This window comes from Agrilus planipennis, unplaced genomic scaffold (genome assembly GCF_000699045.2).
Source record: "Agrilus planipennis isolate EAB-ADULT unplaced genomic scaffold, Apla_2.0 scaffold163, whole genome shotgun sequence".
NCBI lineage: Eukaryota > Metazoa > Arthropoda > Insecta > Coleoptera > Buprestidae > Agrilus > Agrilus planipennis.
The window spans coordinates 163,437-181,810 of NW_020438898.1; the positions used below are offsets into that span (position 1 = coordinate 163,437).

An 18,374-nucleotide genomic window follows, 5' to 3' on the forward strand; every position below is an offset into this window, starting at 1 on the left:
AGTTTTGGGTTCGGTGTAAGAAAACTTTATGGATTTATTCTTTTATTCTGAAGGCAGTGTCATTAATTTTTTTATTTTAATTGCAGTTATGGTATTAAATAAAATGCGTTATTATAACAAGTATATTTATTTGCAGAAAACACATGAAATACGTCTCAAATGAACACTTTTTTCTTGATTTATACAAAGTAATACAACATAAATTTAACTCTTATTGAAAAATAACAAACTTAAAGGTCTTTTTATTGTAATTCTGGATGGACAATTCTACAGATTGCATGTAAATTTGAGTCTGTCTTAGAAAAGAAAAATACTAACGCTAATAAGATACAAAAGATACTTTTTAATTTCTTCTTACCTATTTTAGATACACTATATACAAAAAATAATAATAATCATAAGAAATTCTTGTTAATACTTTCAATACGCAAAACAACTAAAATAATATTATTTATTCGATAACGATTATTTTCAAAAGAAAATGCAATACAACGGAGGGAGATTCAGATTCATAATAATAAAAATTTAAAGTTTACACTTTCGAAATGCTACTTTGCATATGCGCCGATTCTATCAATAAGGATGCATCACAAATCATTTTCGAGTTGCTTCGAACAAGAAATAGTAAATGACACTCTTCGTAAACGGTTAATTTCACTTTAGTACAAACGAGACCGTGTAAGACTGTTGCCCTCTGCAGATCGAGCCATCTTTGAAGGGCCAGCTCCCTTTCCCTGATGTTCATGCTTAGGACGACATCGGACGGTCCCCATAGGGAAAATTCCAGCACAGACTTAACTTGGGTCAACGAAATTGCTCTCTCATTGTTCAGTAAGGATCCTAGGAGCGAAGTCAGTTTAAAATCAGGCATAAGCTGCAGGAGAGCTTTTCCAGCACAGTTGCAAAGGGAGACAAAGTTGATTTCGTCATGATTTCGAGATGAATCTTCACCAAACCTGAACAATAAAAAAAAATACATTTTATGTCAGTCAAAAAGGTAATTTCTACGATTTTTTCTCGTTAATAGCATCGTTTTAGGGCAAGGATTTCTATATTTCAATAAGCTTTTGAACCTTAGGGAGACTAGGAGTTAGAAAGCAGTTGCGAAATTAAAAAAGTTTTATTTACCCTTGCAAAATACAAAGGCGATGATGCATCTCTTTATCCATTTCCCTGCAAAGGACGAAGGTGGTCAAGGAGTCTGGTAGTTCCTCGATTCCTTGAGCTTGTAGCATCTTCAAGGCGTTGACTAGTTGAAGGAGAACAAAGTAGGCGTCCTTTCTGGAATCGTCTGGCGAATGGCTTTTCGATTTCAAAAGTTCACTGTACGTCTTTATAGAATGAACCTGCATCCAAGGATGTACAGCAATCGTTGCTAAAATAGAGAGAAATTGCGATAACAACTAAGCAACTGTATCGATGAAGAATGTAAAGAGTGACGGTTGTGGAATGACTAAATAAAGTAAATAATTTTTAGACGCCCATTGCGATAACAACAGTAATTAACAACACCCTGTATTATAAAGAGAGAAGTATTTTTTTTAAGTAATACCTTGGCAATTATCGCTGTCTTTATCAACGATTGAGGGGACATCCTGGACGGGTACGAGGTCAACGAATTCAGTAATAGGAATAAGGTTGAAGTTCCCCAAGGATAACGAACTGGACGGAATCGTTCCCTTGCTGATAACAAGGGTGACGTGTTGGGAACCCCATAAGGCTTGGTAGAAGACGCGAGGACCTAAAAGCAGTGGCGTAGAATTTTCTATAAGGGTGAAGTCCGACCATCGAAGACTGGAGGCTGCCTTTAATCCTCTAAGCGCTGGCATCACTGTTGGGACGTGGGTTATCTGTAATAGAAAAAATAAAATATAAATCATAATTATCCATTTAAATGAAATGGATTTACATTTTCTAAAACTTGCGCTAATGCTTCGTGGTTTGCCACAACTACAGCTCCATAATTGTCCTCCAGATTTTTATGTACTATACTTCGTCCTTTTCTTGAGCGTAGCTTGTGAGTTCTGCTTCCAGACATGGTCCACTCCCTATCGTCATCGAATATCTGAAAATATTCGTTCGGTTGAACATACGTCAGAAAAAATAAGTCGTACCGTTAAATAATAAACTATCACTAAATAAAAATTCATAAAATGGTTGTATATGACCATGAGAAAATTAAATAAAAAAATTGTGATGGGCTCACCTCCCCTTCGCTTCCGTACAATCCGTAGGGCGAGTAAATTTCAGATTCTGTTTCGCTTCCGCAATAAGTAAGGGATGCGCTTCTGGGAATGTGGGCGTTGTACTTATATCCCTCTCCAGACACGTCTATATTACTGGAAGACTTGACTTGTCCAAGGGATTTTCTTAATCTTCCGGTGTTAGCTACGGGGCTATTTTTAGTAGGACTCGAAGGGGAATCGAACTCCGGAGAACTGGATCGCACCCCGTTTATATAATCGTACACATTTTCGTTTGCGTCTTTAACACTCCCGCCATTTACCCTGGCCAAGTTGATGGGTTCGTACAGATGACCGTTTGTCTTATGTTTTTGTGCGAGAGCGAGGGCAACTTCCCTTTCGCGCATACTTGCAGTACGTTGCGGCTTATGGGGAGTAATCGACGACCGAACCTCCCCAATGTTCGCGTAGACGGAATCATGAGATTTCGGGGATGCAGAACGGGCGTTCTTTTGTTTCGGAGACGGATCGTGGGGTTTGGGGGGGTGCGGTAAACTCGGTTTACTCGTGGGACCGTACAATTCCAAATTACGAGGAGGGGGTGCCGGTTTGAACGACCGATTCTCGTAAATGGGATGACCGGAAGCATGCAAGGAAGCGGTAGAATTGTAGATTCCGTTTTGCATGGTGTTCAGGGGGCTATAATCGGTGATTTCGGGAGGTATGACGGGCTTGGCAACTACTTCGATCTTCTCTCCGTTTAATTCAGAGGGATGTACGATAACGAGCCTTTGTTTGCTGTTGGAATTTTGCTTTTGACTGTCCTGTTTCGGAGCGTCCACGAAGTCTTTGGTAATGAACTCTTTGTTCGACGAGTTCATACGCAGGAATTTCTTCAATGAGAACCGTTGTTTTGCCTTTTCTTTCTTTTTGTCGTCCATTTTAGCCGATGTCAGGTTATCGGATGACAAGGAAATTGTTCTTCTTGGACCCACATCCGGTGGAGAAACATATCTCGCTAACTGGGGCTCATTACAATCGCCGTTGCCGATCTCGTTGTAAATGGAAGAATTATATATTTCTGTGCGATCTTTATGAGAATCGTCTGGATACGGTGCGATCGTCTTTTTCGAATAAATATTGCTCTCTTCAGTTGGTGGAGGCATCGGCGCCCTCCGTTTGTTTGTCGTTCTTCCATAATCCGATCCCGTGGAGTCCTGTTTGCTGAGTTTCGATTTTTGGAGTTCGGATACAACTTTGGGATGTTCTGCTACTATTTTAGTTGTAATTGGGTTTGCAGAGGGAAGCGGAGGCTCGACGGGACTTTTAGGTGGTTCTACAGAAAACGTCGTAAGAATATTTTGATGGCCGACATGTTGATTGGTGGCCATCACTGGTTTTCGAATAAGCACAGTGGCGGGTTTACCGGGAGGTTTGGGTTTCTCGGATCCTGGCCCGTGTAGAAACGAAGATCGAGTCTCAAAAGGGGGTGGTGTGGATGGTAAAGCTGGGACGTCGTTGTTTCCGTCAGGATCGGCATGACCGTCAGGTTCTCCGGCCAATTCCCGACTCCCCGGTTCTTTAATGTTTTCAAGAGATCGAGTCGTACTTAATTTTGTGTATTTCTTAGACATTTCTTCGTCTTTTAAACTCTCGGTGAGTGAATTATTTGTGTCACTTGCGGAAACGTCTTCGTAATTGTCAGTGTCAGTTGTTGTCGAATCCGCTTTGTTCGATTCTTCAGAGTCGGAATGTTTTTCAATGCCGCTGTCGTTTTCAACATTATCTTCGTTCTTTGATAAATCTTTCGAGTCTATAATATTTGTCACAGTTGGTGTCGTCAAATTCTCCTTGCTGCTTCTCAGTTTCAAATTTTTCGACGTGAAGAGCTCCAGCTTGGCAGTGGACCTCTTTATTACGGGGGCTCTTGTCAATAACACTTTTCTTTCGCAGGCGTTAATCTTGGGCTTTGATTCGATAGGTTTTCCGGACTGTTCAACATTATTGTTTTCGTTAGTTTTTATAACAGCACTGGTAGCACTTAAATTTTTATCGATAATTATAGGGGTTATAGCCGGTGAATTTTCTGGAGATTTTGTTTCGGGAACATTTTCTGTTAGCTTACAATCCATGATTGAAATCCGATTGCCCCCTTTCTCCAAAGTTTCCGAAATCTCTTCCAGAAGTGATTTTTCAGTCTCATCTTTTTGTACTTCCTCCTTATCATTATTGTAGGAAGTTAATATTACATTTTTCTTGTGTTCTTGGACGGTATCTTTCGTAGTTTTTGCCACTGGGATTTGTGATACAGTTTTCGTGTATTTCCTGGTCGGCGTGGAATTATCCTCCCCGAAAGGGGTAACCGATACAAGTAGCGTTTGTTTCTTACCCGTTGAATCGACTTGAGGGGTTCCTAATTTCAAACTGGCGAAACTTTTTTTAGTATCAGGAGGAGAATCGTTCAACAAGTTGGCATTAATTGTGTTAAAATCGGTATTAGCCTTTGTTATTCTCTGTAACTCTTTCTCTTCTTCCCCGTCCGCTTCGTACTCGTTATCTTCCGAGGTGTCTTCACTGCTCATAAAATCATCATCGTTATCAGACCAGTCTTCACCCCCGTAACCGATAACTTTCGATACTTCCGCGGTGAAAGACACCGTACGTTTGGTTTTACTGATTTTTGCAGCTTTTTTTATGATACTCGCGATTACTTTTTCCGATTTCAACGCGATCGGTTTCAACATGATTTTTTCTACGTGTTCGTCTTTCGATTTAAAACAGTTGGAACATAACTCCTTTTTCCATGCATTTTGAACAAAATTCTGACATATCGCCGACATCTCTCAGATTACCTGAAAAGAAATATCATAACTCTTAAATTCCCTGCATATTTAATTAAAATAGTAATTCGCCAATGGCTCTTAGTGAAATACTATATTGACTAACTTAAGAATAGTAGCAAACAAAGACCTTCCAGAAGTTTCACAATGTTCTTCTTTATTTACTCATTTCGCCTTGCTATCATTCTAAAGCAAAATGTACAAAGATCATTGTGAAATTTCCTAAAATATATTTGTTGTATCGCCCTGTACGTATTTAAATTTTGCAAATATAAATTCGCCAAATGTTGTCCGCTGTAGTGAGCAGAATGTAATCTAAAACACGTTTTCCACATCACAAGTTTATCTACTGTAACTGTGTGCTAATACTGGATCAGTTACATTATTTTGTATGCATTGCGGTGTCTGATTCTGCCTGTGATACAATGAATTACGTGTAGGTTAAATACAAAAGGAATACGAATCGATTGACCTCTTGTAATACTTATGCAGTTGCCTAATAAAACTATTTCGTTTGGGCGAAACACAACACGGAATTCGATGGAAATATAAAAGGAAGGTCCCTGAAAGTAGACAGGTGTGTGGGCCTGATTGACTAATACCCAAGAGTTGTTTTACTCTTTTAAATTACCTAAATGTTATAAAAATTAATGTAAAGCAATGAGCCAAAGAAATATTATGTAACGACAAGATAAATACACCTTTCTTTCGTTTAAAAAAAATATTAATTTTCTTATTATTCCTTCTCTAACACAGACGTTGAAGGTAAGAATTTCGCTTTATTGAGGTCGTTTGGAACACTTGACCAGTTAAGAAAGTCTAGCGAACTCTACTCTAACAATATGGAGTTATTTCTTATGCTATTGAATAGGATTATTTATTTACTTTTACAGTTATGCAATCCAAAGAGGTAAACATATAATGGACACAAAAATATCTAAGAAGTTTAAATTTTTCAACACCTTTTGTACTTTTTTGACTGGCTTAAGTTTGTGAAACAAAGTAAAAAAACACAAAGTTCTCGTAAAATCAAATGGCAAAGATAAACCACCCACTTTTGGTACCCACCATAAAATATGTTTTGTGTTTTGATTAAAATTGAAATTCATTACTAAAACTCATTACAACATTTAACGACAGGCGTTATTTTTTTCGTTAAATTACACCTGACGATATCTATAATTTTCAATTGCTGTGTTCGTTTGACGCTATTTTTCACCTGCCTATACCATTCGAATCCTAATCTTTGTAGAAATATGTAATGTGATCGAGAAACCAATTGCACAACAAACGTTCGCAAAGTTTACCATTGTTGCACTTTACGATCGGCTATAGGTAGGTATACATGTATTTATGTGTGGATTTAAAACACTTATTTTGCACACTTTCACACCTTTCGTACATTGCATGCTTACATACATCCATACACATATAAAAGATACGAAACCTACTTAATACGTATGTTCATGTAGATATGCATAAATATACATGCACACAATACCACACGTAAATGTATCGGCAATAAATGATAATAATTAAACCTATTTTTCACAATGGAAAAAGGGGGGCACCAGGTAATAAGTACAATATGTCAAAGACATTTTAATACACGCATAAAAAATCAATCCAATCTACCATATACGTAATATGTTGAATATATGTAATGCGAATACTAATGAATTTTATTTATGATCGGTAATATTATAGCTATATATATGTTAGGCCCGAAAACCGAAAACGCTCAGTAGCCGGAAAAAACGGCCACATCGCGTTCTGACTGCCTTCGAACGCACAGAACGCGTTTTGGCTGTTTTTAAACGCTCGCAACGCGTTCTGGTAACTGTTACAGCCGGAACGCGTTTTGTCAATTGTTGAAGCTCACAACGCGTTCTTAATGTTCGACTTGTATTATTTGCCGCTTTCTGCCTGCGTACAATGAGATTTATATTGTAGCTACTTATAAAACAAATGAATTTCAATCCATTTTTCAGTTTTTAGGAAACAATTCACTGAAAAACAATTATAAGAAATTTAATATTGTTGAAATGATTCGGCGAGAAAAACCGAACCCATGTTTCGTATCCAATTATAGTTGTCAATAATTAAATTGTTTCCTAAAAACTGAAAAATGGATTGAAATTCATTTGTTTTATAAGTACAATATAAATCTCATTGTAGATACGCAGGTAGAAAGCGGCAAATAATACAAGCCGAACATTAAGAACGCGTTGTGAGCTTCAACAATTGACAAAACGCGTTCCGGCTGTTTAACAGTTACCAGAACGCATTGCAAGCGTTTAAAAACAGCCAAAACGCGTTCTGTGCGTTCGAAGGCAGCCAGAACGCGATGTGGCCGTTTTTTCCGGCCACTGAGCGTTTTCGGTCTTCGGGCCTAACATATATAAAATTGGAAGTTTCAAAAAAAAAACTTAACCCAGTACTTATAAATTTTGTCCACTTGGGGTCCCGTACTATGGGAAAGTTATTTTACTTTTCTATTATATTAAACTAGAGTTAGAGCCGTGTAACCACTCGTCCCGCATCCTTTTTTAATGAACTTTAATTTGATATGCATATGGTACATGTGGGGTTATAATAGAAACAACCACTAATAAATTAAAAAGTACTTCCAAATTTTGCAAAAAAATAAAAACTTTTTGAAGTAGCAGGTACTTAGACACAGATTAGTAAACAAAATTATCATTTTGCAAATGTATAGACGGAAATAAAATATACGAAAGAATGCACCGCCGAGAGGGATAGTGAGTGCTTCGTCCTTGCCATTGTTTTTATTACCTGCAATACTTAGTGTTAGCTGCGGTTAAAGTGAAGGTATAATTTTATTAATGCGAATAATAAATAACTTCAAGTATTTCATTACATACATCGACCATAAACTGGTATTAAACATGTACCATTTAGAGCAATATGCACAATAAAGGATTTCGTTGTACGACCAGCCTTGGAAACCAGTTCAGATAGAGAGTACACTCAAAACGATTTTTATGTCACATACCTTATTATAATGGAAATTCCGATAATAAGACATGACATAAAGTAATATTTTAGTATAGCAATAATTTATCTGAATGCCTATTCGATAGTCCTTACAGTTAGTTTAACTCCTTGTTACATTGGCTCAGGAACTAGTTGATAGTGGAAACAGTGGTGGCATTTAATGGGAAAGATGTTGGTAGAACCATTCTTCTAACGAATTGTGGTTTTTTAAATAACATTTAATAGCTTTTTCTATGTTTGTTTTACGAAAATATGTATTTAAAAGAAATTAACATCACATGTACCTCTATCTTAATAAATGTCACACAAATCGTAACTCAAACTATTTCAAAATGAACACGTACTTTTATTATGTACTAACTTATTGAAATCGTTTACTGCAAAGGTATAAAGAAGAAGTCGAAAGCATATTTGACTCATCACGACGACCTATATCTGACATTTAAGAAGATAACCTTGGTTTCACATGAAGATTACGATAGCGAGTATTTAATGTGTTAGAATGTTAAGATTTTACTTTTTCTTTGCAATTTTATGCGGTCAATTACGGTCACACACCACTAAGTATTTTCAACTTATAAACTATAAACTGGACTAGACTATTCAGTCAAAAACTCTAACAAATCAATTGTATTGACCGTAATTAGGCATTTAGAAAATGTCACACAAAGAAAAAGGAAAATGTTACAGTCATTTAAATTTTTCGCAGTTATTACAAAGTATGTCGAACACCTGTGTTTGTCTAAACTTGTTGCACTTTTTTTTATCTCGTAAAAAGTATGTACACAACGTTTCTGTTTTGTTTGCCCATGCAAAGTTACATTTTAGATAACGTGGGGACATAATAATATGGAAAATTAGAAACAAACGTTTAATTATTCATTATACATTAACGAAACAGCCAATAGAGCATCAGTTCAAAGACCTCCACAGCAATAAGTCATATTTCGTAACAAAATTTATGTATGTTCTACAACCTAACGTCACTGCATATTCATGTACCTATATGTACAGTTATAATATAGAAAATTAATTCTCGATATCGATGATAATTCCACATCTGGCAGATGTTGTATCTATTGCTACGTCACGATTTCGACGATTGCGACCATTTGAGCGAAAGTAATTCTTATAAACGAGATGTATTACAGATGAATCACGATGCTAATTGGGCAATTTTTTTTGCCACGTAATCTAACGGGGTCTCTTATTTATATGTACGAGTAGGTGTAAGGAATAAAAATGTACAAGACATTAACATCATTGGCGGTAGAGGTCCAGATTACGCATTTGGAAAGATACAGCTTTGCTTACCTTGTAGATATCCAAAATTCATGTTCGCTCTAGAACTGAAACCGATATCTTACCTGTAACAAAGAAAAATATCGTTAATTATTATAATTTTACATGATCATTAAGTCGTTCGTGCATGCGTGCTGTTGGACCATGAAACAGTTCTTCCAGTGAGATAATTCGTTACAACAGTTCTTGTTATAAACGTATGAAAACCATAGAATAAAATAATAAGATCGGTTAGTGTGGAATATAAATTCATGTATCTGTATAGAATTAAGTGAGATCTAGGTAACAGGCCTTGAAAAGTAAAAGCTGCTACTTTTTTTCGTACATGCAATGCACTGATCGGCCGCCCAGTCGATTGTGGAAACTGCAATTTCGCAAACTGCGGAATTTGTTTTGTAAAATCCGAAATGCCAAAGGATTTAATTGTTTTATGTGTATACTTAAAGGTTAATAACTATAACTAACGTATGACAACAAAAACTCTGCCGCCTTCACAGTAATTCCGCAAAAAAATACAGCAATTTTAATTAAAACATTTCAAAAGCACCTTAAACACCTGTTTCTTTTATTTTACGATTATATACAATAATGTTTTACCGTAGGTTTGCTATAGAAACAGTGTAGCTCATAACAGAACATTCTGTACCTAATTGACAATTAAAAATCAGAATTATTAATTAAAAATCGCCAATTTTGGCGCCCGAGTTCGAACTAAACAATTGCAAAGAATTAGACGGGTTTAAACATCTGCATTCTAATGTATTGTTGGTTGCACACAGTAATGACATGTTCTAATTATTAATGTAATGTTTAACATTTAAAGTACGTATACACATAAGCACATGAAAATTAGATTTAAAAATTCACAATTAAAAAATATTCTATAGATTTTGCAATAAATATATTTCTATTAAAAGCCATTACATTATAGATTGAACACGACAGGTTAAAAGAACATTACCCTTTTCAACAAATTCCGAAATATTTCACATGAGCAACATTGGCAAATAACTGCCTATAAACGTGTATGTGTTAAAGAGCCATTAAAATTCAAATCGGGATTGCAACTAACGCTATTAGCCTTGTTTCGTATAAGTATCTGTTTGAAAGCTTGTATTTTACTTGCCATTTATGTATCTTCCAACAGATAGACATCTTAATAGATAAAATTAATAATTCGATTGGAATTCTAAACAGGAGTTACCTAAACTTTAAATGACGAATTGAATGTTACATTTTATTGACTATTTGGCTTGTTCGATTTCTCCACATCTTCCACACATTAAGAATTACATACTTAATAACAATTTAATTAAAAAACTATTAATTCAAATCACAAGAACAGGAATCAAGGCAGAATTATAAGGGTGAAATGTTTAATGCTTGCCACCAAGTCCTTCGATAGTCTTCTAGACAAGTAAATGTGAAGTATTTCTCAATATTTTTAGTTACGAAGTAATAACAGTTATTCGAAGAAGAATTGATACGGATATTATACACAATATATATAAATATGTACAAGGACGAGGGACATGCATGCTTATAGAATATGAAACTTTATTTTTTATTTACTTATATGCATTTCAAATACACGGGTTTTAATGTCACATTCCACAGATAATGCCTGTATTGCGTCCCGTTGACGTTCCTTATGTAAATTATCAATGAAGGTGTGGTTACAAAAAAATAATATATTTCTAGATAAAGTAACATGTGTTTTTCTGCGAAAGTCGGTATAAAATGTTGTACTTTTAATTTAATGATTTACTAACTTACGCTGAATGTAGGTAAACTATGAATGTTTGTGCTTATTTTTCGGCTGTGCATTTCATAAAATAGAATGGAAAATGAATTTACCATTACTGAACAAAATTGTATTACGTCACTCTTCCTTATTATACCTAGAGCTGTGCTTAATTCAATTCAACGGTGTTACCGAATCGAGATTACTTCCTTTGATTTCAACTGTACAAAAGCGAATTCTTTCTTTCTTACAATTAGTAGTAGGAGTCAGCCAAGCAGAAATTTTAGGGCAAACATTTGAAATATTCGACTTGAGAAACATCAACTGCAAATTTTTCCACAACAAATCTTTATTCAAATACGTTCTTTTATTTTGATAGATAGGCGATAGGTGAAAGTATTTTTTGATAGAATAGTAATAGTAACAATAATGAAAAGAAGTCTATTCTAAAGATAGTTCACCACAAAGCTTCTAACGGAAATAGAAATTTATTTAAGAAATTCTGGTTTTATTTACACTTTCTTCGTGAAAAGATAAACAACGATAGATATACTCCAAATAAGGCTATTTAAACACACGACAAACAGGACATCAGAAAAGATTATCTTGCCCTGTACCATAATGCCATGATATACAAAGATAACAGTGGCGTAGCCATGGTAGAATAAAGTAATAAATAAATAGAATTTTTAGAAGCACACTAAACGCATTTTAATTGACCAAAATAGATTCTATGTACATTATTTTATGACAAAATAATTAATATTAGTGCCTAAAGACTAAAGCGAAAATATGCACACAATAAGTGTATTTAAAGTCGTTCCTGTGAACACAATAATGAATGTGAACAAAAATTGCATTGTCCGCTGTATATATGCATATCACACTTTTACTATTCATTTAAAACATAGTAAACAATAAGATAAAGTAAAAGTGTTAATTAGAAAAATATGAATTTATAATTAAGCGATTATAATATTATAATAGCTATGGGCTACGAACTTTTTGTCTGTTATTATAACTTCACTTTCTTTTTAATGTAACTGTGGGATTCTAAAGCTCTAAATAGTTTTGAATATAATAAAAAAGAGAGAGCTTTTAATCTTATTGGTTAGATAAAATACAAAATCGTGTTCTTGAGATAGAATTAGGCAAGGTACATCGCATTAACAAAAAAAAAACATACACCTGAGTCTCATTTTCGCTTAAACGCTTGGTCTATATAAGAATGTGACCTTAATTTCAACACCAATAGCGTCAGTCAATCTTATTTGAAAGAAAAAAGTGCAATTAACTGTAACCTTCGAATATAGTACATCCAGACACACACGCATATTTGTAGCTTGGTGTTTTCAAAACTAAATTTGTTTCTAATTAGATGATAATAAAAAAAAGATTCACAAAATCCACCTTAACCTTGGAGCAAAACAATGGGAAAAAGATACAAGTGCTATTGTATTTGTTCCACATGAACTAGAAGATATTCGTTTTTCACACATGTTTTGTTATTTCGTATAAACGCTTAACAATGGGTTGCATTAGAAGAACTTGAACAGTTCGAACTTCATTTCAAACTTTAACGAAAGCGCTTGACTAATTTTATAATTATAAAAAGACGCATCCTGATAAACTAAACGAAAACATGTAGTAAAGGACAATCTTTGTAGTTGGAAAACAACTATCAAAACAAATGATTACTGATAATAGTAATGCCCATCAGAATTTCCACTTTTATTCTCGTTGGCGGATTGTTCCAGATGGCAATCAAACTGCTGTAGCAGTCGCCCTCGTCGCCTAGGCAAAATTGACTTGTACAGTCGCTATTTTAATTTTCAGTTACACAAATTGTCCATTATATCTGTAATTAAGCGTATACGAACCGTTGGCCTTTGATTATCATTGAGTAATGACGGTTATTACAACCAGATTGCCAGTACAACACCCGGAAGATAGGATCGTTGAACATCAGGAAGATGTCGTACTAAACGGTGCATATTGTGCAGTTATTATCTCCTACATAAATATATTAAATAAAAAAGATACCATAGGGATATTGTTCCGGAAAGAGAGTTCTGTCTCTCCGATATTAGTTAATTTTAGATTATTTCGTTAATGATTAAGAGAAACTATAACTCATTCTGTACAACAAGTCACTTCTTTCCGTTGTCCCATTGTCCGATTTCTACGTTGTAACTGTTGCATCTTTTTCCTTTTTGTAAAAAAATCCGAAAAATATCTACAACTAATGCATCTGCATGGCAAAACTGCTGACGACCGACCTCCTTTCAGTATTTCTTTGCAAAATTTCTCTTTACAAACGTCCACGGTTCGTTAAACAAACGAGAAAAACGAATTACTATTTTAGCATACAACAACAACCAAGCAAAACACTATCCTGTTCGTAACAGTGGCATACTTTTTGCATTTTATTTATTGTACATATTAGACGTATGCTACTATAATTTTTATACGTAACAACTCCGCAATTTTAGTTTTATAGTAAGCAAACCTGAATTGCTACCGGAAAAGTTTCACTAATATTATTATGGCAGTCTCTAGTGTAAAGTTTTGTTACTTGTATCTAAGTATGTATGTGTATACATGCATTCCTACAGGAGAAATTAGTGTTCAAATCGATCTCAACTAAACGCAACGTTAATACAAAGACAATTGACCGTAGCGAAAGTACAACAAGACACAAATAATTGCAAAATCGCGATATAGATGTCTTTAGATACGCCAATTAATCGTACATTAATCCGTAACTATAATAGATCGGTGCGATTATTTTCAAAAACATAACGAATTATGTAACTAAATACTACATAAGTCCAAACTGTTGCTAGTTCAGTCACAATATACATTTAATCAAGGAAATAAACCTAGATATCCATAATTTTCTAAAAATGCGATAATAAGTCCTTAAACAGAAACATATATTCCAAAAATTTTCTGGATGAGGTACAACTGAATTATGTTATTCCATTCAAGATAGAAACAAGTACAGTAGAATCCGCTTATAATGACATCGAAGGGAAATAACAAACACATCATACTAAGCGAGCGTCATACAAAGCATAATGTTAGAAAATAAACAACTTTCTGTTTTGGTTAGATATTTAGTTTAATAGATAAAAAACTACAAATTGTGTGTATTTATTGATGAATTGTGATATGAATATGCATAAGAAGGGTCAGAAAAATGAGCGAAAATGTTATTATTAATCATTAGGGTCACTACAGCCGGATATGATTGCTTGAGAATCACTCATAATAAACGATATGTCATTTTAAACGGAGTCGTTATATCCAAACTTTCCTATAGAGAATTTAATATGAAAACCAAACTTAACACTGCAATTACTTCATATTAAGCGGTTGGTTAATACAAGCGGAGTCATAATAAACGAATTCCACTGTAATAAAACTATTAACTGAAGTCAATGTAGAATATAATTTTTCGAAAGGTAACCAATTTAAACTCATTTTAAACTTAAGAAATTTTCTATATTCTAGTAAATAACAACAGATCAAAACAGATCAACAATTACGTAAACTGGTTGTGATGCTAAAATGACAACATACCGCAACGTCTTTTGCTTTTGTGTAGGATTTACCTAGACATCTAGAGCACAGAAGTCACTTGTTTGTATCATGTGCGTATAAGTATGGCCATCGTGTCGTATGTCGAATGTTTCTGTAGCTGCGATTGGCGAAACGGAAAAAATTGTATCAAGTGCACGTAAAGTTTTTCATTACACAGTACAGTTTGTAGTAGTTCGGACATGCATACACATTACAAGCTAATTAATAAACCGCGGCGTGTCTGGTTTACCTCTCGGTGATCCAGTTACCCGAGACAGCCAACAGTTCGAATGACCGCTGACAAAAGCCGAATTAATCGAGGGTGACAGTCAATTCTACGAAAAAACCTTCTGTAGATTCCATTTTGTTAACTCTAAAACAATATCTGGTGGAATAATATCGAGTAATTCTAAAAATAATAGACGTTTTCTAGCGAAACGAATCGTTTTCTACTTGTACGTACATTTGGATTGTTCAAAAATCCCTTTATCACTTAAAAAATTACCTTCTGAATTATTTCACACCTTCACCAATGCTTTCTAATGGAATTACCATTGTAATGGCTCGTTTAGATTCGTTAATTACAACGCGCAGTTGAGTTAAACGCATATTGGCATCGGAGACTACAACGTTGCGTCAAGCGCGAAACCCGACGCATTCATATTTCGTATCGTCGAAAATTGCTTAAAATCAACAGTGAAACCGGACATTTTCGAACTTCAGTTAATTCCCTGTTAATACCAAGAAGACCTACAACACTTTATATATATGTATATATACAGGGCGTTCATAACTAAAGCTACTATTAGCAACAATTTAATCGAAATTTAGTCGAAAATTGCTTAAAATCAACTGTGAAACCGGACTTTTCCAAATTTTAGTTAATTTCCTGTTAATACCAAAAAGACCTACAACACTTTATATATATACATACAGGGCGTTCATAATTAAAGCTACTTTTACCAACAATTTAATTGTTTTGTGCATCTAATAAATAAATTTGCTGTTTTGGGATATTTTTTGCAGTTAATTTATTTTTCTTGTTTGCATCACTCTGTATATAATGCATTACAATAAACAATTCTCAACTCCAGTTGAACTTTACAAAAACCGCACGCTTTTCACAACTAATATAAATGCCACACAAATAGCTGCAGCAAATCGACTTATTTGAGCACGTACAAGAGCCTGTTAAGTTATCCGTTACTTAACAGTAACCATGAAGGAACAGCAACAACGAATGCGATTTAAAACGTTTTGTATTGTCCCAGATAATCTCTTGATAAAATAAAGAACTCTAACTGTAATCTATATTGTCATAATTTTGGTTGATCTCTTGAAACAAGTGAATACAAGGAATATCTTTGATATATGTGCATATATATGTATGTAAGTGTTAGGCAAAAGGAAAAAGAAAGCGCCTGTTTAGAGAGATTTCTCGGTCACATTCTTCGCTGTTTAGCATCCATCATTAAAAAATATCAGTCACTCGAGACGGCAGTTTTACCATAAAATTAATGTAAAGAGTTAAATGTGTCAATTCAATTTTTCTTTTCTACTATGTACGTATTTCTAATCTATTTAACACACATTCCTATATTAGATAGGTAGACCTAGTACTATAAAGAAGAAAAAGTACAAAACAATTTACAGTATTAACAACAGATAAAAATTTACGCCAAACGTTTAAAATAGGAAAATAAAAACTGAGAAAAGTTCTTAATACTGGTACATTTTCATGACTAAAATTGACACACGAAAATCCGCTTCAATATTAAAAATGTTTAGATACATCTTACTTAATTTGGGTAGACCAGTGGTAATTTAGACTAAATCGGTATACGCCTACTGTTATCATGGTCAAAGCATTTTACGAAAGAAAAATGACGTCAAATAAAGTCCAGAAATAATTCGCTGCAATCATTTGACCTCGGAAAATCTACATAATTAAATAAATGCACATTTTGACATTAAGAGATAACTAACAACGTATCTGTTGGTGAAATAGTTTTAGCATTAAAATTCACAATTTCATACAAAATTCCAAATTTTTCTCATTTTCTATCTTCAATGAAAATACACAGGCAATAAATAAACGATTTCTTCATAAAAGTCTAGCAAAGCCATTGATCATACCCAATAAATGTATGTATATAGTAGATTATAACTTTTAAGGCAAATAAATTATTATGTATTGATTTCTCGTAATGCTGATGAATGAAAGATACAAAAAGATAAGGGAAATGTAAACAATAACATGTTTACAAAGTTGATAAGTACATGTTCATTCTGAATTATGCATTATTATTAAACAGAACACATCACAAAACAAGTAGGCTTTAATATCTTCATCACTTGTCTCTACATCCTCTATTTCCATGGTGGTATGAAAGTAAGTAATTCGATCATGCAAAGGCAACTAGCGGCACACAAATTTTGATATTAACATTAGAAGCCGTACAAATAGATACGGGGAAAAAAACTTTTACTAGAGTATAAATTAAAACTGTTAGTAGTAATAGGAAGGCATTAAAGAAAACCTGTTCAAGGAGATACCAAGAAAAGAGCTTTTAGCCGGAAGCTGAAGCCACAAATGGTGTAACCTCCAATAACCGGGTTCCTTTCTTTCACACATACGTATAATCATTCACACACATGCCTATACAATACACCCGTACAAAAGAGGACACATTTCACCTTTGGGCGTAATTTTGTTTTAAAGTTATCGAGCACCTACAAAAAAAAACCAATTTCCTGCCCAAACAAAACAACAACTAAACAAAACAAAGTCAAGTGATTGTCTAAAGTGAAATACTTTTATAGGGACTCCCAGTTTGTAGTGTCCTTTGTCATATAAAGGTCAAACATTATCATTTTGGCTCGTTTTACAGTACAATAAACCTGTACCTATAATAATTGTATAATAATAATTGAAAATTTTCATAATTAAAGATCACTGATAACAATGAAAAACAGAGTTCCACGATAAGTGTAGCTTTGCCTTTGTGTTGTTACAACTGTATAAGAAAAGGCTTAGAACATCTCCGAGTAGAGTCATTACTACAAATCCTTTTATATCTATTTTCCACATTACTTTTTATTAAAGATATATCTTCCTTTACTCTAACAAAATATACGTAGTTTAAAAAATTTCTTTATAGGAAACTTTTGATACAATTCCTATAGATTTTGTTAAACATGCGCTGTACTACGTATTTGGAACTTTGCGGTCTATTTATGTATGGTGAAGTTAATTTTACATAACATTCTTGTACCAGGAACCTATTTATTCAGTTTGGTTGCCAAAATCGTCCTTGTTCGCTCTGAATAGGTCACACTACACTATTTTTGGAGCGAATAATGTTAAAATAAATACCAGAGCTTCGTGCGATTATGTCCCAAATTAATTTAATGGATTATACATACGTTTACCATGAGTAGTTCTTAATTATCCCAAACATTTATTACACTCAATTAAATTTACAAAAACAAGCGAAACAACTATCCAGCTTGTTAGATAATAAAATAAACGTAAAATAAAACAATTGTATAGGTAATATTGATACAAGAAATTTTTTCTAAAATACTTATGTAGTTTTACGATAAACTAATTAAAAGAATTTCATGTGTTGCAAGTAATTTTACACCTTTGTAAACAATGGTCATCAAATTTCCGAATAGAAAAAAAACAATTAGGTGTTA

General features: G+C 34.0%; 1 protein-coding gene across 4 annotated transcripts in view; it reads right to left on the bottom strand.

Annotated features, from left to right (window-relative positions):
- Positions 1–136: 136 nt before the first annotated feature.
- The window catches only part of LOC108739120, a 28,727-nt gene continuing 10,489 nt past the window's right edge, over positions 137–18,374 (bottom strand). For 2 of the 4 annotated variants that reach the window (XM_018472856.2, XM_018472854.2), the window contains exons 2-7: positions 9,356–9,408; positions 2,207–5,035; positions 1,910–2,065; positions 1,553–1,850; positions 1,129–1,375; positions 137–956 (exon numbers count right to left, since the gene is read on the bottom strand). In XM_018472856.2, the coding sequence (XP_018328358.1) occupies positions 533–956; positions 1,129–1,375; positions 1,553–1,850; positions 1,910–2,065; positions 2,207–5,023 (3,942 nt within the window). In that variant the 5' untranslated portion in view covers positions 5,024–5,035; positions 9,356–9,408 and the 3' untranslated portion in view covers positions 137–532. The other 2 variants (XM_018472857.1, XM_018472855.2) reach the window with 2 other exon arrangements.